The sequence below is a fragment of the Crocodylus porosus genome, unplaced genomic scaffold (genome assembly GCF_001723895.1).
Source record: "Crocodylus porosus isolate Cpor-Errol unplaced genomic scaffold, CroPor_comp1, whole genome shotgun sequence".
In the NCBI taxonomy this organism is placed as follows: domain Eukaryota; kingdom Metazoa; phylum Chordata; order Crocodylia; family Crocodylidae; genus Crocodylus; species Crocodylus porosus.
The window spans coordinates 2,511,331-2,533,335 of NW_017728928.1; the positions used below are offsets into that span (position 1 = coordinate 2,511,331).

At 41.4% G+C, this 22,005-nt stretch overlaps 1 protein-coding gene across 1 annotated transcript; it reads left to right on the forward strand.

The window, feature by feature from the left end:
- Window positions 1-12,228: 12,228 nt before the first annotated feature.
- Window positions 12,229-21,975, forward strand: LOC109315235. The gene is made up of 4 exons (XM_019542831.1): window positions 12,229-12,499; window positions 15,178-15,226; window positions 18,001-18,210; window positions 20,319-21,975. Exons 1-4 carry the CDS (start codon window positions 12,452-12,454, stop codon window positions 20,684-20,686), a joined length of 675 nt encoding a protein of 224 aa, XP_019398376.1. The 5' UTR covers window positions 12,229-12,451; the 3' UTR covers window positions 20,687-21,975.
- Window positions 21,976-22,005: the final 30 nt, after the last annotated feature.

The following is a 22,005-nucleotide window of genomic DNA, read 5'->3' on the forward strand; positions in this document are numbered from 1 at the left end:
AGATTAGAATTATAATTCTTCAAATAGCATGAATGTGGTTACTTAATACTAAATATTACATGACCCTCTGCTGCAGGTCATAACAAACAGGCTGACTCTTCAGCTTTTAATGGTACTGAACATCATTTATTTGTGTGAGATCTCAGTACAGCAATTCATATAGACAGAACTATTCAACAGGAGCTGGTTCAATGATAATATAAATACATATGGTTTTTCACACTGTGATGGATCAGATTCTCCTATAGCTTTTGCAGTTGTTCATACTGATGCAATGTACCATTTTTTACATGGGAATACACTGGAATAAATGACTGTAAGATCAAACTTCAGGAGTTTGTGAATGGGATTCTAGGACATGGTTGCATGTGATAACAGGCGATGGGACTTGGTCTCTCACAGGTTGTCCTATGTTTTAATCATATATCCCTAATGCACAGAGCAAGGGATAATGAATATCAAACCATATGTTTACCAAAGGTTAGCAGTCCAGCTTAGGTGTGCTACAAGTGAGCAGGGAACTCCTTCTCCCAGTGTAACCGTGCAAGAATTACCCATTTGATTGAACTGTTGCTTTTCTGGAAGGTAAAAAGATATTTTCAAATCAGCATCAGTTCCCAGAGGACCAGGTCTGTTTGGGCAGGGTGCATGGACACTACTGTCTTTCCCCCTCATGCTAGCCTTCAGGTGCAGGCAGCATTACAAGTATGGCCAACCCCAGGAATTGAAAAATCGAGATTGAGATGCTTCCCCGAGTAATGAGATTGGCATCAGTTCTATGTTTTTGCTTTTTTCTTATAAGTTCAGGCTAGATCCTTTCATTTTAACCTTTTCTCATCATTCCACAGGTGAGAAACTTACCCCCACAAATATAAATAAATAAAAGAGCTGAGATTTTCAGGTTATAACATGACTCCAGGAACTGGCTCTCTGAGAACAACAAATGTCTCCATACTTGAATAAAATCTTGAGAATAGCCAATAGTGGTATTGGGGAGAGGGGATGCAGGCCCAGTCCTTCCAGAGCCCATGCGAGGAGAACATCAGGGGTCTGTGCATCCATGTTGGCCAGGGGATATGAATGCCTGGCACTGTTTTCAAAACATTCAGGAGGGATGGTTCAAGTTGTAGGGAACTATCTTCAGGAAGACCGGTTTGATTTGCTGGTGTGCAACAGATTTCCTGCATGACTTTGGGAAAGCCATTTAATTTTTCTGTGCCTTGGTTCCCCATAATTAACATGGGAAGACAGCCACTGCCTTATGTCTCGGGTAAGTAGTGGGGGGGGTGAGGAAAAACACATTCAAGATTGCTAGATGTTCAGCTATGATGGGAACAAGCATCCGCAGCTATGATGGGAACAGGCACCAAAAAGAACTTAAAGTATGGAGATGATGTTGCACAGCAGTGCCCTTTTGACTACTCGAAGGCTGTACTCACCTCCTGTGCTAATTCATGCAGCCAGAGGAATTTACTAATCTACCCTGGATGCCAGAAGACTCAGGAAGCCATTGTAGAATAACCAGGGGCCTTCAGGCTGCACGGACAGATCGGTCAGTAGATTCCCTCTGTCGCCCCGGGCAGGGAATAGAAGTGGCACAGAGTGGAAATAACAGGTCTATTCATGTAGAAAGGTATGTATTTGCAGTACAGCCTTTCAGCTGCACACCACCTATCGCAATGGGACCCTCATCCTGACTGGATCACTGGGGAGCCACCACCACCACCACCATTGTAACTGCAGAACAATTTAGGAGGAGAAATGCTTGCATCTAAAAGGAAAAACAGGGGCAATTGTATTCCAGAGACTGAAGTTACCCAATCTAGCTTGTTCCAAGATGCAAGAGCCAACATCCCCCCCCACCCCGCTGCTTTTGCAAAACAAGGCAAGGAGTGCCAGAGTTTTAATGATTATGAATGTATAGGAACCAGGGTGGTGACATGACATCTCACAAGAAAGATGATACAGTCGGCCTCCGGGTGTTCTCAGGAGAACTGTTACAGAATTTGTCACAGACAATTGGTCATTTCTCTACAGGAGCGTCCTGACAATTGCTAGGCGTTTACTCACGCTCTAGTTTCTTTCCAAATTTAGATTTTCATGGCAAAGAACATCAATTGTCTGTGCTCCTTGACTTTCCAACACGGAGGATTAGGAGGTATAAATGTCTAGCATAGCTCTCTCAAGAGAAAATTGTTTGTCAAAGAGGACTTGTTTTGCAGCTAGTCCTGAGGCTCCACGAGTACAAGACATTATTGAGAAGCAAATAAGAAAAAAACAAACCAAAAAGCCATTGATTTTCCTTTTTTTTCCCCTTCAGGTTTTATTGAAGAGAATTACAGGTCCGATTTGCATGAATGCTAAGGCTTGTATATCCAGAGCTGCAGAAAAGGGATTTAGTGTAAGTCTGAAGCCAGCCTCTCTTTCTCTTTACATGTCTTGGCTGTTTGGATTTCACCGCCCTCTTTCCAACCTGATTTTCTCTATATGGACCCAATCCTGTCAAGGGCTGAACAGTCAGAGCAAACTTTGGAGACCCTGGCATGGAAGGCATGTTTGGTCCTTGGGACCATTTGCCTGTTCTCTGGGGAACGTATGACAAATTTGAGGCTTGATCCTGGCAAATCCTCAGTGCTCCTGGTTGGATGATTGGTATATTGATTGGAAGCAATATTTTATTTCAGGATCATACAAGGCGCTTGTTTTGCAGCAAGAGGAGGTGCATGCCACATTTTGCAAAACCCGCTGCTTTCGCAAACCCACGAAGAAAAGAACTCAGGGCTTGAAGGGTTCGCATAAATGGCATCAAGGGCAGTATCCCATTTAAGGAACTGTGCAAACATCACGGTGACTACAAAGAAGATTGGGGGTAAGTGACCTCAAACACCCCAGACAAACATTTGACTCCAGGTTACAGCTGACTGGAATCCTGAGGTTTTACTGGCCGGGGGCCAGTTCAAAACCCACTCTAACCACCCTAGTATTTTATAACATTGTAAAGACCATATTGTTTGAAACATTTCAATTTTTTTTTTTTTTTTTACGCACAATCTGGCAGCTTCCCAAAACCATCTTAAATGAGCCAAAACTATCAGCAGCCACCCACCTTCCTGTCCATTACCTTCTGATTAATGACATTCCACCAACAGGGTCCGCCATTAAGAATCCCGCTACTGCCGGACCTCTGCATAAATAAGATCACTGAGACTTGTAAATTGTCTGTATAGCTTGCAGATGTGTTTTACATGGAGGTGTCTCTTTTTGTAATGTGGTCGCCACGCAAGAGGAGCTTCTCAGTAGGTGGAGAGGGAGATCAGTCCTCACTGCATCTCATAAAACCTTAATTAGACATAATGAAGCATGAAAAGAGCTGAAGAAAGCATTTCACTGCATTGGGTTGTAGCTACCCCATAGTCTGTCTGTGTAATAATTTTTGCATTCCTTATCTGTTAGCCTTATACCTTCTAGGCTGAAATATCCATTGTAATAATAAGCTACAATGGAACTATTCATTGAGAAGTTATGCAAAGGTTTTAGCCCCATTTTGGGGGGAATTTCAGAAAATATATTTGCTGGCTTTTATAGATGCGGCAAATAGATTTAAATAAATTACAGGAGAAATGTTATTTGGGCAGCTCCACTGGTGGCCATGCTGTTCCCTTATGGATTCTGCAACAGTGGGGTATTTTCCAGGTAGGAAGCTCAGAGACGCACACTGCCACTAGATGTTATGTTAAGACATCAATCAGTCAGAACTGGCATTAACGAGTCAACACTCCCAATGAATCCAACCTTGTTTTTATAAATAGAAAGCTTGGGAAGGGGCAGGGGGTGGGGGGAGCTGTATGTGTGAGATCGACCTCAGAAATAAAGTGGAACTGATTGTGTTTCAGATAAAATATCCATCCTATCGTCCGGTCTCTTAACAGGCTGAGTCCCAGATCTTATCTCCAGGAAATAACTGGGACCTGATCCTGTAAGCTGTACTCAAATGAGTACTACCATAATCTCTAAAGAGAATATTTGCATGAAAGGGTGGGATATAGAATTAGGCCCTGTGCTATAATGGGCCTCTTCTTTTCTGGAAGTGCCAATCTTGGATGAATTTGGAAGTGGTGTCTCCATTTTAATCTGCCCTCAACTGGGTAAAACATATTGGCTTCACTGGGGATTTGCCACAGAACTGAATAAAAAGCAAACTGGAACAAAATGGGCCCTTTCATAGTAGGATCTTCCAGACTGCATTGTTTTAATATCTGTTGATAGGAGGTGGTCAGCAAGATCCTATTTTTTTGCCTTTGAAAACCTCATCTTCATGTGGATCCGGCTCAAGATAGTTATGAAGATATCAGCCATTGTATGATGGTTACACCAATGCGGTAACACAGTATCACTTTCTGACATGATATTACACCATGACATTTTGGCCTTACCTGTAGCACAAGTTAAAAATCATATGAGCCATAAAAGCTTACAGCTGCAGTATTTTTTTGGCTATGTGATGTTTCTTTTTGTGTTTTTTTCCCCAAATATTCCATTACCCTGTCACTAGCAGAGTTGAAATACAAAGTAAAAACATGAACAGAACATACACTGCTGAAAGTCAGAGGTTCACACTTACTGAAATACAATATAGCCTTTAAGATACTTGGGGTATGGAACAGATTATTAATAACATGCTTGAAATGTTGACAGGGGAGAAGTTATACCGTAAGAGGTTAGAAGCCCATGATAAAATTACTGACACAAGATAGAAAAATTCTACTACCAAGCCATAGCATTGTTTCAGAATTTAGATTACAAACTGTTAAAAATTAGTCTCATATTTCTGCTGCAAGATATATTTTCCATCCGGATTATTTTGTCAGCTTCGCTGAAGGGACATTTCTCCAGTAATTAAAAGTATGGCTGTGGTCCTTCCTCAGACAGAAGATGCATTGAACCCATCTGGGTTGTGCCCGAGTAATGGGTGTAGAATCAAGCCACAGATATGCGTAAAATCAAGTGTCTGGCCTTATTGCGGACCAAAGTTTGTAGCCATCAGCTTCAATTGGTCAAAGTCTTGGCCCCGTTATATTATTGGTGGAGTTTGTCCCAATCAGTCCTGCAGCTGCATCTTAGAGTACAGGCTCAGCTTTTACTCATCCCCAAGATTGCAAACATATGGGTGGCATATAAGACCCATACATTTTAAACATTAAGCCTTCTTGAGAGCAAAAGACTCACAGCATTGGCTCAAGCCAGATATAATCCAGGCAGCCAAGGTGCACGGTTCCTCATACAGCTCTACTAGTACACTTCAGTTCAGACATACAACCACCCCAGAAATTCCAGTTACGGGCCTCTCTTGAGCAGAGACCACAATGCTCATTTGCACCAAATAATGGTGTTCATTTGTACCAAAGAGAATAATGTTGTTTTTTTTAAATGGACATTACTGTCTCGGGAATGGAATAGTTGATACCACTCATTGATTTTAATGTGTGATCCAATCCAAGATTTGAGCAAAGATCTCAGGAGGAGAAAGGATAAGGGACCAACTCATATTCAATACTTTGTTGAATAAATCAATAGCAGGGCATTCACTTGGCTTATTCTGTGGCTAAATATAATGTTACTTCTGAAGGCAAAGTTGACTTTTTAATGTTATTTACAGATGTATCGTTAAAAAAACTTCGTGTTTTTACAAAAACAAGGGATAAAATGTTAGAAAATGAAATCATCTCTCCTTCCAAGTATTCTAAGGATCATCAGAAAAAGCCCTTCTTTCATGGAGAGGGGTCAGCAGAAAAGATGGTTAAGTATCATTAATATTCAAGTGGAAAGATTTTCTATCGAATCCTAGGCAACAAGCCAAAATCCACATATAGATGCATATATTTTTTAAAGGCTGATATGTCTAGCATGATCAGGTAGTTTGATTATAGGTTTCTATGTGGAGATCCTTAAAATATACCCACGCAAATGACACGTGCATATATAAGGGGGGAGGGGGAACATATAGAGAGAAAGTTAGCTTAAAAATGCTGGAAATTATATTACAGAGGAGTACAGTAATAACCGTACAGCTGAGAGCTTGGGAATCCAACATTTCACTGACTCATCAGTTTCCATATCCAAAAATATATAGAAATGGGCATATATAGAAGGTTATTTTCCACTTATGACACTTTCTAGAAAGATTTTAATTTCTCAACCTTAGTAAAAATGCAGTCAATTTGTTCACATAGAAATAATGGTAGACTTGCTCATTTTATTCTTGGACATCTGTTTTCAAGAACGACCTCCTCCAGTTCATAAATCATCTGGAGTACTACTACTTTCCCATCTCACTTTTGTTAACATAAGGAATGTTTGCAAGGTTTGATTTCTTATCTATCAGCTAGCTGTAATGCTTCTTGCTTTGCAGACCCCGTCCAGTTCAGAAGGCTCTGCCCACCCCTCTATTAAGTGAAGCATTTAAGCCCATGCTTAACAAATACTATTCTACTTTGTATCCAAATATTTAAAATATTAATGTGCTCCAAGCACCAACAGAATTGTTAAAAATTGCTCATAGAAAATGCCTATTCACCCTTCTTTGAAATCTTGAGCTCTTTCACGCAACACTAGGTACTGGATAGTGATGTCTGCAGGCTCTTCATAGGTTTTAGGACTTTACTTTTAATTTGAAAAGACTGGATGATTCTTGGGCACCTGTAACGATGACATGATTTTGTTTTATTATCATATTATAAACACAAGTTTGACAAGTGGTTTGCCTGGTAGAGTTATATTTTCTGGCTGGCAGCCCTTACTTGTTTGACTCAGTGATTCAACAGACAAAACGTTTTTGAAGAGAATTCATCCAGTCTTGGCCAGTCCCATGGAGCAGGCTGAAATGAATAGACAAGGTAAATAAACTCCCTCAAAAATTTGCCAGTCTCAGTTGTCCTGCAACGCTGTCAAAATCTTGAAATTGTCTAATAAAGTGCATTTCAGTTTCTTCTCTTGTCAGGGTAAGAATGCAAGGTACACATTCACAGAATAGACTTCAAATGCTTGAAAGAAAGCTTTGGAGATGTATTATATTATCTTAATCTATATAGGATGTTCAACTATAGTATATATAACAAATAGGGGTAATGGAACTTCTGAATAAATCTTTTCCTTTGAGTTGTGCAGAGAGGGAGGAGAGCAATGATTATTCACCATAATATGATACTGATAACAATAAAATAATGAATATGTGAATAATAATGATGGTGATGATAGTGATAATAGTCATAGTAATCATAGTAATACAAGAAATCTTGAGGCGCTCTAACTTTCCCACAAGGAGATGTATCAACTGGGGCACTGGGAAATAATCAGCCATTGATAAAATGACCCAAGAAATAGAAATTATAGTCCACTGCAACTCAGCTGATGAATTGTTCACAATAGGTATCAAACTGATGATTCATAAGTTAACAAGCCACACTCAGGCTATCAATACAAGGAAAGCAGTATAACTGTCTCTACAAGCAAGTTAAAAAATAGACCACACCAAAGGAGTGTTAACTGGGTCTATCACCTAGCTGACCCAGTTCTGGGCTGCATATAGAGCTGCTCCCAGATCATTTTTGTATACCGAAGGTTGACCATTGGGATATTTACCATATGAATGCATTGGCTTAATTTAACGACAAGCTATTAAGAAAAGAAAAGAAACAAGCAAACAAAAAAAATCCAGGAGGGGGAAATTGGCACAAGGTAAACTACTTCTCAGTAAATCTGTGAGAACTGTGACAGGACAATGCTGAGTCAGAAAAAGCACCTCAAGGAGAAAAAAGGCCACTCTTTTTTAGGGTGGGAGTAGTTTGAAAGACAACCTCAGACTGAGACCCAAGGGCTAACCCAAGAGGGTCTGAAAAGATGGGCTTGCTCAGCGTATTTACCATCAAGGTGTAGTAAAGTGCATGGGGGGCAGAGGTTAGTGAAGACTGCTGTTCTTAAAAACTTTCTGGAGGATAAAGATGCAACCAGGCCTAACACAGTGACAGCAAACCTGTACCCTACTCCTTTGCCTTGTATGAGGCCTGGTGAGAGGCAGAGCTACTGCTTGGCCATGTCACATACAGACTGAAGAATAAAAGCAAAATGATAAGGGTGCCAGCCTGGTGTGGAGGAACCCACATTTCATTCTCTTCCCTGCCACTGGCCATCTGCAAAGCACTAAGCAAGTCACAAAGAGCGGATTTTTTCTTACATTTCAATGAGAGTTAGGTCCTTAAACACCTTTAATCATCTGGCCCTACGGTGCCCAATTCAGAGAGAAGTTCCTTATATTAAGACTCACTTTTGGGTCATCATACCCCGTTCTAAAATGCCATTGATGATTTCTCCATAACTTCTTGAGAAGCACTGGTGGGCCAGGCAACTTGCCTTCACTTCTTTCAGTGGACAACATAGCTTTGGGGCTTGCATTCCCATGCAGAAAACCAGGTAAAATCTGGTGATATATACAGCGAGTATTACAGTTGTAACAAGTCAGACGCTACTCTCTCAATATATGCACAGGCACTATGCGCACATGTTTATATCTATGCGAATATGGTGAAATAGAAAAAAAATAGATGCACATATTCATAGATATATAGACACACATAGTGCTGCTCAATTTCTATGAGACGCTACAAAATAGGTTTTCATTCAGCGGTGACTCATCTTTGGAGATCTTTTTTTTTTCTTGCTGCTTAATCCAAGAAACTCTGACTAAGTCAGTTTTGCCACGTCCCAAGTGTAGCAGGGATTCCTCACAGTTTTTGATGCAAACAGAACTAGTAATTCTCCTCAGAAATAGCAAGAAATTGCTATTTGTGGGCTCATGCTTTACGCAATGATGACCTTGGCTGAGGCAACCCAAACAGAATGGGCCTCGGCGCATGAAGTCAATGCCATTGTGGTAAATAAAGGCAGCGCCAGAAGGGCATGATTTCAACATCCCCTGGCAAATGAAGCACGGGGCGCTACACTCATAAGCTGTATTTTTGTAACGACAGTCTGGGAACCCGATGGCACTATGTCATAGTGAGACAATCCAGTGTTGTCTGTCAGATTGGGGGTTTTTTTTTCATTTTTTTTTTAAACAGATGCTTTTTATACTGTACATGGCTGTTAAATTGAATTTGAATAAAACCCGAGGCACGGTGGAGATAGGCTGGAAGGAAAACGACAGGTATGTGTCGATAGCTCTGGCTGATGGTGGCGAGAGTTCTCCAAGAAGTTCAGGTTTTGATTAGGGCTTTGTGGTTGATCACCGTATGTTCGATAGGATTAGAGAAAACAAAAAATAAATAAAGGAGAAGGAATATAAAACCTGCCCCGGGACATCTAGAAGTCATCAGCTGGTGCGGTGGGGGTTAGGAAGAATTTTTCCTTCTGGCCAGTCTATACCACAACTGTCGACCTTCCTGTGAAGGATTGTGTGCCGGCCCAGAGAGAAGATGCTGGGCCAGATGAATGATGGGTGTGATACATCTAGCAAGTCCTTTGTCTTTCCAACCACTGTCTGCTCTCTCCATGAAATGTCAGAGACACTTGTGAATACACTAAACAGCTTTTCAGAGGCAGAAAACATTAACAGCAGAATAAATTTATTTCTCACAAGAGTTTGCATACCTGGGTTTCTTTGGGTTTGGGGTTTTTTGGGGGAGCGGGAAGGGGGCATGTTGTTTTCTCTCTCTCTCTCTCTCTTTTTTTTGGTTGTTTCTGTTTAAGTTTTTGTTTGCTTTTTTTGCCATCTTATGTATGTTTTGCTTTTGGTTTGTAGCCCAAAATACATCTCGAACTAAAAATCAGATACGGCCATCACACGTAAGCAAAGTGATAGGTAGACAGGAGTGGAACTAGTGTCAATATTCCCAAGGTTACGAGACACTCTGATATAATGTTTGTTTTTGTCAGTGATAAAACATTAAGTCTGAGCCAGGCCATGCATAGGCCAAAATTCAGACTCAGACTTACAGTTTGAACCAAGAGGTAAAGCCACAGATGACTATGTTTGTCTACCTGAAGCCATTAATCAATTCAGTTTCAGGAAAACTCATCCCAAAGTCCTTCAGAACTCAGCCCAACTTCACCAAAAAGTTAACCAAGCTTTGTGAGTTTCAAATTTATAGGGTTGTGTGTCTGTTCAAAGCATCCCTATGTAAAACTAAAGGCAGCTAACTCAAGGCAATTAAGTAGAGTGACATAGTTAGCAGGACTCTGCATGGTTGCTCATCACTTCCTCTTCCTGCTTCATAAATCAGTTTGACCCAAATCAGTTAAGTCTGTTACTACATTCAACCGGGTTGATCTTAAACCAGTTTCAGCCATTTTGAAACTGGTTTAAAGGCACTGAACTTCTGTTCTGTTACAGGTTTAAACTAGTTTCTGATCACTTCAACCAGTTTATGTGTAACTTCTGTCCCTAGCCTTGAAGGGTAATTAAGATGATTAAATTAGGTTCTGCAATTGATCCAAAAAACTCAAAAGGAATCTGACATATGGGCCTCTGTGCCACTATTCCTTCTTTTTTGTGTGTAAGTTTTGTTGGTAAGCTCCCAATTCACAGGCTCTTCTTTAATATCTCGCTAATAAAGCAGCAAGCTTTATCAAGCTCCCCTCATCATAGAGACCAGCTCATGGAAGTTGGACTTTCTCTACCACTGTCTCTGTCCTGTCCTCTGCTCAACTCTTTTCTACACCACACACACATCACTGATGTCTCCAAGCACCTACAAATAACATTAATGGTGTCCTTGTCTGTCAGATCCATACTCTGAAAGGTAGCATTGGTTGTAAGCAAGATTACAATTGTAACCAAAGCTGTTCAAGAGATAAGGAAGCCACAGGTAGAACAAAAAGATCCTCTGAACATAAGAGTTTATCATAACTTTACTAGGCTAACTCTGGTGTCTGCTCGTGGTGGATTTCATCGCTGTGTCCTTCCATATCTGCTTACAGTGTGGCTTTTTCACTGGAGCGTGCTGTATGTGTTCGTTAGCTATTCTACAGTGTTTTGGAGGAAGAAATATTAACACAGACCTACCCTTTGGGTATGTTGAATCCCTTAGCCTTTTCCCCGATTCTCAGCTTTCTCTTTCCAAGACAGTTTTGTTAAGATGGTATGACCTCCCAGAGGCCTGCTTCGGAGTTGCACTAAATCTGTGATGAATAAAACAACTGTGGGGAGGCTGCCATAAATTAATTGAACTATTTTACATGAGTAAGAAAAGTAGCAGGAGATTTGAGACTGAAACGCAAATACAACTAGTACTTGGGATTCATGCTTGAAAGATTGGTAGGGAGGGGATAAAAGATATCCTAATGGGTTGGGGTGGGGGGGATGAGAAACAAGCTTCTGCCCAGAGCATTTTGGTTAATAATAAGCAGTTTGGAGTGTCAATTTACATTTGCTTCACTAAATGTTGCTATTTAATGTTCATATTTTACTTTTAGAGGCATGTAATCAGCCAGCTGCTGTGGAGCTGTACTGCTGGCCTTCGCTGGCTGGAGTCTGAATTGCCCTCTGTAATTCATATATCCTCTAACACCTAGGGAAAGCCACTATTTAGGTGTCTCTGTTTATTTTGGGGGTGGGCTTGGTTGATTTGTTATCTTTTCTTTTCCTTTTTTCCCCAAGGAATCTGGGTTTGCTCCCTGCTGTCCCGAGGGGCTGCTGTGTCCTGCATGCTGACACATTTTACCATGAAGACATGCTGCAGAGCTGTTACATCAGTCAGGAGTGAAATGTGTGCGAGTCACAGATGCCCAGGGAGGAGTTTCATCTAAGGGGAGTATTAAAAATTGGCTGTTGGGTAGGAGCAGCACTGTCCCCTGCAGGGCAAAAATCAAAACTTCTCACAGCTCCACGTCATATCTATGCCACTTGATGGCACTCAGAAATCCCCTTCCATCTCAAGCATTAAGGCCACCATCTGCCACCTTTACTTGCATGTTATGCAATGCTATGAATAGTGCAACAATCTGGGGGGGTTGGCACTACTCAATGTGCTTAAAGCTGAGGGCATCCCCCTTAGCAGTCAAGTTGCCCAGCGTATGCCCTTTTCTTTCTCGGAGTATGCCATTTTCTCTCACTCCCCCACGGAGAGAGAGAAAGTGGAACATCCTGAAAGCAAGTTCTGGGAGGAAGTAACTTCTTCAAGCGCAGGGTAATTGTTTGACAATGCAGAGTTTGTTTGCAGAGGGAGTGAGCCTGTGTTGGCAGGGGCCATTACTCTGCTGGAGACAGAAATGCAGGACAAAACATGAAGCCTTGACAGAGAATCTCGAGTCAGCAGAGTCGCTTCTTTCTGAAATGCTTTGTGCCAGCGCATCCAACTTTATTGCTGGTGCATTTGTTTTCAGGGGCAATTAATAGTGCCTGCAAGCTCGTTAAAGAGCCCAGTGGCAACTTGCACATTTCAGCCTTTTGTAGATAAGCATGTCCTTCTTCTGCTGTTGTCACTGGCTCCCAGGTACTTCAGGAGAGGTAAGAACGCAGCTAAGTCTGCGGTACCGAATGCTTGGGGCATCAGGGATTGCAATAAGATAGGTGGGAAGAATAATAGCGAAGAAGTAAATCACACAGCAAAATGTTATCTGTGATCATCGTTGCCCTGCATTTTAGAGCTGGAAGGAGGTTATCCCATGAGGATAAGATCTTGCCGATGAACAGATTTCACTGGAGTGAAAGAATGAGAGAGAGAGAGAGTTCAGTGTAGTTATATAGGAAAAATATGTATTGTGTATAAAGAACCTGGACACGATTTGTGTGCAGACAGGGAATGCAAAGGCTATTTGCCTGTGTACTGTCATTACAGGTGCAACGAGTGTTGGAGAAACAGGTATTATGGGGTTACTACTTCCTCCTCTTAACAGGTTGGGCATGGAGCAGGCAGGTAGGCACAAAGAGGGGAGAGGGAGGATCCTTGGCTGTCTATCCACAACAGCTGAGGCTATGCACTGGGCAAAGCGTGAGCCAAGTGTCTGCTTGGCTCCCAAGGCATTGCTTAACTCTGTGCTGGCACTCACTTAGGGCAGATTGCAATGTGCCAGTCTGGCCTGAAATGTGAACTAGAGGCAGTTAGGGAACAGAGCGTGTTACTAGAACTGTACACCTTTGCCAAAAGAGGTTTTTGCATGGTATATTATTTTGGAAAATATTTTAATTTATTTTCTTGACACCTGACGCGGAGCTTATGGACTTATATGTTCACTGGGGACAGTAGCTTTGCATTATGTGTTTGTACAGCATCTACACACTGCAGCTCTGGTTCATGCATTGGTTCCTATGCATTACCTCGACACAAAGTAATGATTAAATAATTAAAATAATGAGATGAAAGAGCTCCATCTTTAACAATTAACTCCCCCTCTTCATTTACATATTTAAACAGCAACCCTCTGCATTCTTTTTCCACTGGATTAGAAGCCCAAATTGGTACCTGTGGGCTAAGTACAGTCAGTCAAAAAGCCCAAGGCTGAATCAATTCAATCTTTGCAAGTTAGTCTAAGCTGTGTAGATTCAACCAATAAGCAAGTGAACACACGTTCACTTTTGATTCTGGAAATGCCCAGGCCAGAAGCCGAGGGGCGCTAGAGCACGGCTCCCTGCTGGGCTGGAGCAGAGAGCTTTGGCCAAGGCTAGTGCGCCTACCCTACAAGGTGGGGTTTGTGGGGGAGGTGCAAAGCATCCTGGGATACTGGGAGGCTGTGAGTTAACTTGAATCTGGAGGGGATCTGGGGCAGAAGTTCAATAAACTGATTTAACCTAAGTCTGTTCAGTATGATACTACATCCATCCAGGTTTATCTGAAACCGGTTTTACCCATTTTGAAAGCAGTTTATGTGCACTGAACTTCTGTTGTAGTACAGATTTCATTTCTGATCACTTATACAGGTTTATGTGGAATTTCTGTCCCTGGCCTTGTTAATAACTTCATAATTTTCTTTATATTTAAACATGACAAACTCATAAGACCAAAATGGGTAACAATTCAGAGATTTTGCACATGTAAGTGAGCATTGTCATTAATGCATCATCAGCGTGTATCCTGCTGAGGCATTATGATTTTATACTGCCAGTTGAAATTTTTTGAATTTCAAAATTATGATGAAAAGAAATTTTCAATGATTTTAAATTTACTGGATAAAACAGGAAACAACATTTGCTTCTCTACCAAGTTCTAATCTGTCATTCTCCAAAAGACAGCCAACATTATTCATTAAGCTTTACAATATTCGTGGTGGAATAGGGAGGAATGAACGTCTTCATTTTATAAACGAAAAGATGGAGGCATAGGCAGAATGTGACTGAACCTAACTTCCCTCGCACTTAGTGTTTAAAAGCTTTTTAAAAAGTATGTAAGCTCATTGACCTGTTTCCCTGCAGCTTGTCCCAAGATTTGGCTGCAAGCAGGAGGCAGCTTTTGGTACACTGAGTTATGAGTGTGTAACATAGTGATGATGGACCGCTAATAACCAACCTCTGGTGGCAGTACCAGAGAACGTAATGGAGGCTAAAAACAAGCCGAAAAAAATCTTTTCTATCAAAAGCTAGATAAGATCATTTAGTTCGCTTATAAGCAACTGGTGGCTTCTTCTCTGGTTGGTTCTCAAAACACAGACTTAATTTTCTATAAAACAGCCAAAATTTGGAATAGCATCCTAAAGAATGGCTCACAAGTAGATGTGGGGGCAAATTTTCAACTCATGTAAACTGTCCTAGCAATCATGGGTTATAGCAGCTCAGTGCAGAGGAAAAAAATGGAGGAAAACTGTATTTGGGTAAAATTAAAACTTTCTAATTTTTCTTCTGGGGGTTATTAGGCTTCTTAAACTTTCCTTTCTTCAGATGAGATTTTGCTTGTGGTCCATCATTCCACAAGCAATACCACTAAGGGTAGGGTGTCATAAGATACTGCTCCGTGCTGGTAAGGGTATCACAATCAGGTTCATTGCTCATCACTGAAACTTGTGTGGAGGCATTGATACCCCTCACCTTTAAAGCTGATTTTGTAAGTAATATATAATGCACTGAGGGTCTTCCCTGAACGGAGATACAGGTGGCCCTAGGGCAACCGTCAATGATAATAAAGCAGAAGCAAAGCTAACTTCTTCTCAGTTTGAAGCCCTTACTTGAGACATAACTTTGTCTCTCTTCCACAGAGGGAACCTCTTACTGCGCAGTACACAAGGCAACCCTCTCAAAACACTGGTAAGATTGAACTATTTTCCTTGGAGGGTTTATTTTTTCCCTTTCTGGATGGTGGTTGAAGTGATAATTACTGAGTTCTGGTCCTAGCCCAAAAAATGTTGCAATACTGAACTGGTATACACACACACACACACACACACACACACACACACACACACACCCTTGCATTTTGTGCAATCAGAAGACACAAAACAAAGGAAAAAAAAGAAATAAAGTAGACTCCCCCACCCACAACTGAGTTTGCAAGCATGTGGTTAAAACAAGGTATGTTAAATGGTAATGATTTCATGGTACTTTTATCCAGAAGAAATCTAATTTCTTTTACTAGCTGCCAGGCATGTATAGGAATAATTACAGCGCTATTGGAGTACAACCACCTTTAGGGTAAAACGAAGGAGGCTTAGGACAGGAAGTGAAGAATATCAAGTTTGGTTGAAACTGAAAGGGAATTTAAAGGAAGTAGAATATGACTGCCAAAGGGAGACTACTGTGGAGGAACTGGTGTGAACATCTATATTCAGTTTGTAGCAATACCCATAAATGGGATATTTAAAAGATTTGGAAACTCGGGTACTGGTTGCTTTTACTAGTTTATGAAACGTAGCTAAATGGTGAATTGGTTCAAATTCTTTCGATATCTAGTAGGATCTGCCCGAATCACAGTGCACACAATACAATGAAATCTTGTTCCAGAGCCCATCTCAGTGAAAATGAACACGGGATGCCTGGCATATAACTCCCAGGAGGGAGAATGGTGGCTTAGCTGCACTGAAATATTTTGGGGTTTGGCTAAACTATTTTGGTTTTCAATCAAAAAAAAAAAAAAAAAGAAAACATTTATGTTTTTTAAGCATTTGGGGTTTTTTTTACTTAAAAGAAAAACCTAAATTTTCTTCAGGAAAAAAAAAGCTTTCTGTGTATTTTTCCCCTAAACCCCAATTTCCACTCAAGAACAGGACTAGTATTTTACCTGGAAACAATTTAACCCTCTATATTCGGCAAACCTATTCATTGCTTGGCAAAGAATTCTACTCGGCTTGTTCCTCTCATCTCTTCTCAATAGTATTTCGCAAAAAAGTCTAAACAGGAACCAATTAATTTATATTTTCCAATGAGCCTTAAACAAAGACACATCTTGAATTCGACAGAGGGCAAAATTGGATATTGTCTGGCACATCCTGGGAGCAGGACCTGACCTTCCCTCTAGCTCCAAATAGATTACAGTAGCTCTTGATCTTTCTTCTTGTTCAAGAAAAGGGAATTCTTTTTCTTTCTACTGAACTTATATACTTTTTTTCCAAACACTCTCAGTATTAATTTGGCACCAGGGAAGCATACTGGAACCTAGTTTTGGAGAATAAAGTCTGACCAAAGTTTTCCTTCTTTTAAAAAAAAGCCTCTCTGACATTTGTTGGAAATATTACTAGCAAATAGATCATGTGTTCCATTGCTCAGGAGATGCAATTAGATTTTCTGCAGGTTTGTAAAACAAACTATGGTCTAAGGATGTTGTCATGGAACCATTAGTTTGAGTCCCAGTTGGATAACTCAGTTTTTAATTATTAGGGCTACACTGCTTTCATTGGTGCACCTATATTGCAATGTTCAAAGGGATTTGGATGTCAAGGTCTAATTAAAATTATTGGGAATTGGGCATACAAATACTCCAGGTGGATTTGAAAGTGTCAGCTTATTAGTTTCCTTAAACAATCAGTTGCAAAAAAGCAACATTTAGCTGCTAGAGAAGGATGTTACTCTCAGGTCTTGAAATGACTGGATTGATCCTTGTCTTGGTTTGAATCAACAGTTTCGAGCTACAGTATAGCCATGCTGATTTACAGCAATAGAGGGCATGTCCCTTTGTCTTGCCCTCTTTCTTGTGATCTGTGGGAAGCAAGATACCCCAGACCTACCTACTGCAGGATTCTTCCATGTAATGCTTCTGGCCACCTTAAGAAACACTGTACAACGTTAGATGGGGTCTGATCCAAAGTATGGCTCCATGTTCCTAACAACTGTGGAAGGGCCTGCTCCCCTGGAGGGCATCTTCAGGTGCGGGTGATTCAATAGGTAGCTTTAATTTCAAAACAAAAGCCATTTCAAAGCAGGAAGCCATTATTTTTTTCATGTGGAAAATATCAATGTGGCATGTTGAAATGATTTCAAAACTTTTTTACCCTCCATTTTTTTTTCCATGGAAAACCTTGAGTTTTAACTAAAAGGAATTTCTTCTTGGAGAAACAACAAAAATACTTAAAAAAATAGCAAGCCTAATGCTTAAGAGACCTAGCATCGGTGTTTTCTGCTTCCTGTGTGACCTTGGACAAGGCTACTTGAGGCCAAACTTTTAAAAGCACCTATTTTTACAAGCAGACATAGGCACCGAGGAGCTTAAGAGTCATTGAAAGATTCATGGCCCTTAAGTCACTTTTGAGAATGGGTTTTTGATTCCTAGATCATTTAAATGCTTTTGAAAGTCTTACCCTTAACCATTTTGTGCCTCTGAAAAGGGGATCAAAGCACTAGATAAGGGATACTGTGTGTTAAAAATGATTTGGTGTTCCTATAGCAGCACAGGCCAGATGAATACGTAAGCAGGTAGGTAGATGCCGCTCTACCAAGAGAAAGTCTAAACGTAACGATGAGTCTGTAGTTGATCCTGGCGCATAACCTAGGCTCTTATGTACATTGCTTGCAAGCTTTTTTATCCAGGTCCTGCTTGATTTAATTCCTTGGCTAGCCCTCAGATCCCTGTGGGTTTCTAATCTTCCCAGGTGTCTTCAGTAAGGAGGGAACCCTTGCCATGAAAGCGGTAAATGCACTTGAGATTGACACGCTGTTTTCAGATATCGCCGAAACTTTCAACAAGCAATACAGGGATCACTGTGCCATGGAGGAAGCTATCCGAAGGCTGAAAGAGGCTTCTGGCTGTGCTCCCACTAGCAGCCTGACAGACTGTATAGACAATATAAAGCGGGAACATGGTAAGCAACTGCAGACTAAAGCTACCTAAAGCCATTACTAAAACAATGGGGGCATCTACACAGTAATCAATATGCCGTAGTTATGGTGCATTCACTTTAGTACTTGGAGAACCAAGTACTAAATCAATGCATAGTAACTGGTGCTACTGCACAGTAGCGCCAGTGCACGGGGTCTTCCAGAAACTAACTGCACTGTAGCCTAGTACTACTGAGCAGTAGTGTATTAGCACAGGTTTTGTCCAACATGCTACTGCACAGTGTTATTAGGCTACTGTACAGTTAGCATCTCATGTAGATGCACCCAGTGAGGACCAAATGCATCACATAAAGTAGCAGCAGCATCTTCAAACCAATTCAGACACTCATCAGCTGGGCTCTGTAGAGAACAGTGTACGAACTCTTGGCTAGCAGAAAACTCAGCAACGAAGAGCCTGCATTTGATAGGCGTGCAGCAGTAGATGTAGTAATAAAGCCCACAGCAACTGAGTGTTAGAGCACAGTAAGAGTAGTAGCCTTTTCTGCCCCCCCAAGAATCTGTTTCAGTCCATTCAGGGGCCTAGAAAGAAAGTAGGGATAAAATAAAAACTCTGCACCCATTTTAACCCTCCCCCGTCAGCCTTTTAAAAGGTTTTAGCTGGGTAGTGGGGAGTTGCTGCTCTGTAACGTGGGGAACCACATGAATAGGTGGTGTGGTATTTGCTCTCCTCATAGTGCCTTTCTTCTGTCCTCAGAAAAACTAGGAGTGAGGTTCAACTCCAGCCTCCCACATGCTAGCGCCAGCATTAGAAAGCAGAATGACCCCTGTTTTGAATATCACCTTACTGAACCAAAAAGAATCAGATCTTGTGGTAGAGGTGGCATCTTTTATTAGACCAACTAATTTTTTGCAATTAAAAAAAAATGCTAAAGACATTTTTTAGCAAAAAATTAGTTGGCCTAATAAAAGACATTGCCTCTATCATGAGTTTTGATTCCTTTCGCCTCTAGACCACTATGGCTACAACCTGGATACCTCACTTAATTTTTTTCCCCCATCTGTTTAAGTTGGTCTAATAAAAGATATCAGATTCACCCAAAGAACCTTGTCACTTAACCAAAGCATTTGATAAATTCACTGATACTTGTGGTGCCACGTCCTGGATTTCTCCCTTAGTGTGCAACGCAGTCAAAACCCTATGGTTGTATCTTGGGGTGCGCCGAGGGCTAACAATTAATCCAGGTAGCTGGATCAGGAGCAGTCATTGCAAAGGAAAAAGAAGGGCCTAACAAACTGGTGTTGGCCCCGACAGCAGCCAAGGGAACTGTTTTTTGTTAATCTCTGGTGTACACCACAGGAATAAGCAGACAGGTTTATTATCCGCACCTGGAATTGGCAGGAAAATGGTACAGGGATGGCCTAAGACTCCTGGGTCACCTTCTTACAGCTGCTACTTCTGTTGGGGTGAACTTCATTTTTTTTTCCAGCCAGTTTGTACTGACCACGCAAACCTCTCTCAGGTTCTCATCCAGTGTCTGGATTTGGCTTTCTTGTGCGGGTTCACACGACAGCAAAGCCGATCCTTCCTGTGTAATGTTGACCTGCTAAGCTACTGCAGAAAGGAAACCTAAACCAAAGGGGCCAACAAACCCACACGGAAGGAAAATCCATATGTTTGTGAAACCAGTAAGAAGAACAATGAAGAGTCTCATGAAAGATTAGAATGGATTTGCAATATACTTTTATAGGCTCACTCAAGGATTGACAGTTTGCAGTGAATAAATGGGAGTAAATGACAGAGGATTATGGGTCAAATTTACCCTGTCTAACTCCATTGGCTGCAATGGAGGAAATGTCAACACACCCGTGCCAAGGATGAATTTGGCTTTGTATGTTTAAGGAAGTGGCATGGAGGATTTTAGCTTATATTACTGGCAAATGCTTTTATTGTGCACATGCACACACACACACATTGCTGATAAGGAAGTTGGAAAGAGCTTAATTTTGTGTCTTGGAGCAGATTTGTTGCTCTGAGTGTTTAGTACTTGAGGGGCAAAAGCATTGAGACATCTCTTTTGGACTCAAATCAGAATGAGCTAAATGGTTGAATATAATTTGTTTTGTCTTTCAGGTGCCTGCAGTTTGCAGGTGCACATGGACGGCTATAGCTTTTCACTCATTGTAAAGGAGAAAGAAGTGCCTGCAGACTTGGAGCAGGCCCAACGGCAGGTGTGGGAACTGAATCGTGCCACAAAGCATGTCATTGCTACAGAAACAAAACTCCAGGAAATGATCTGTTCAGTGCTTCAGAGCCAGAGTCAGCTGGCAGAGAGAATGAAAGCCACAAACCCAGAGTACCTGGACCAGGTACGGCTAGACGCTAACCTGAGAGAGAATATCCAAACCGTGAGCCAGGCCAAAGAGCTCTCCAAGCAGTATGGCAAAGATGCCAGCAGCGTGCTGAAAGAAATGGCTCACCTAGCTGGTATGATCCTGTAAAAGGTTCAAAAAGTAAGGATCCAGCTGGTATTTATACCTTCCCCTTTGTACCTAAAATCTACAGAGTGCCGAAGAGCACACCTTGGTACAGCCGTGATTATCTGGGCAATTAGCACACGTATAGGTAGTTGTACTAGGTCTGGTTTATTTAGCCAAGGAACCTGAATCAGGAGAGTAGGATTTCTTCTCAAGGGGCTGAAGTGATGGACAAAAAGTATGTCCTCCTTTTCATCTGCCAAGCACTCAAGCCCCCTTGCAGGGTTTCAGCCCACCAACACCTCCAGTGCTACTTCAATATCTGCAGAACCAGAGAAGTACAAAGTAATGAGAGTTAGGCCTGAATATAGCCCAGAGACCATATGTAGCTTATCTAAAGCCACCTAAATAAAGCAGCTTATATAAGAATTCAGAAGTCCCACCCCTTTTTTCTAGGTTCAACAAAGCTGTCTTCCAAACTGAAGGCATTCCCTCATGTTAAAACCAAGTGCTCAGACCAAGGCTTAAAAATTCCCTTTCAAGCAATAAAGATCTACTTTGTATTGCTTCTTAGAGCTATGGAAAGGAAATATGATTAATTCTGCTATCAGAAGCTGCTCTTCCCCTCCTTCTAATCTTGAAATTTCTAGAGGGCTTTCATTGAGACAGAGATTCAAGGCTGGTCACATATTGCTGAAACCACATGGGTATCTTGCACTTTAGGATTGAGCTGCATAAAGACAGCTCTGGAGGGATGGAATAGCAGGAGTTGGTGCAGATTAGCATAAAGGTGCCTTGTAGGGTGGCAGCAAGGGAGGTGAAACACAAGGAGGACGGCACGAGTAGTATGCTTTGGGTATGAGGTGTATTATCCCATGCTAGGATAGTATGGGGGCCACAAATTTGGACTGAAGTGCATCAGAAAAGCCAAGATGATGACTTAAAGTTGGAACAACATGGTCATGTATGCTTCAAGTCCAGATTGAGAGGCACCTGACAGCCTGAATGTGTTTGTATTATACTTAATCACAGCCAGTGCCATTAATTTGCTTACTACGGACACCCTCGGTGAATTCAAATTGCAGCTTGCAAATGCCAGGGTGCTTGCCATCAAGAAAGTGAAGGAGAGTCTACTGAACACTTAGCAGTGATGTTTCATCCCTTTGAAGACCACTTGGATTACACCTGAATTGTCTTGCACACCTTCAACTGAGCCTTGAGGCTTAAGTTGACCAAGATAATTCAATTTTTCAATAATTCTTTAGGCCACAAAGCTACTCGCTAATACCAAGAAGAAAGTGGGCCTGTTGGAGGAAGGGACTGTGTGTCCGAGGGGAAGGAAG

What these genes read in the sequence shown, in the direction of transcription:
- LOC109315235 (XM_019542831.1), top strand. Translation starts at nt 12,452, where the DNA reads ATGTCCTTCTTCTGCTGTTGTCACTGGCTCCCAGGTACTTCAGGAGAG. An exon ending in TCCCAGGTACTTCAGGAGAG is followed by an intron (nt 12,500 to 15,177) that starts GTAAGAACGCAG and finishes TCTCTTCCACAG; the next exon opens with AGGGAACCTCTTACTGCGCA. An exon ending in GCAACCCTCTCAAAACACTG is followed by an intron (nt 15,227 to 18,000) that starts GTAAGATTGAAC and finishes TAATCTTCCCAG; the next exon opens with GTGTCTTCAGTAAGGAGGGA.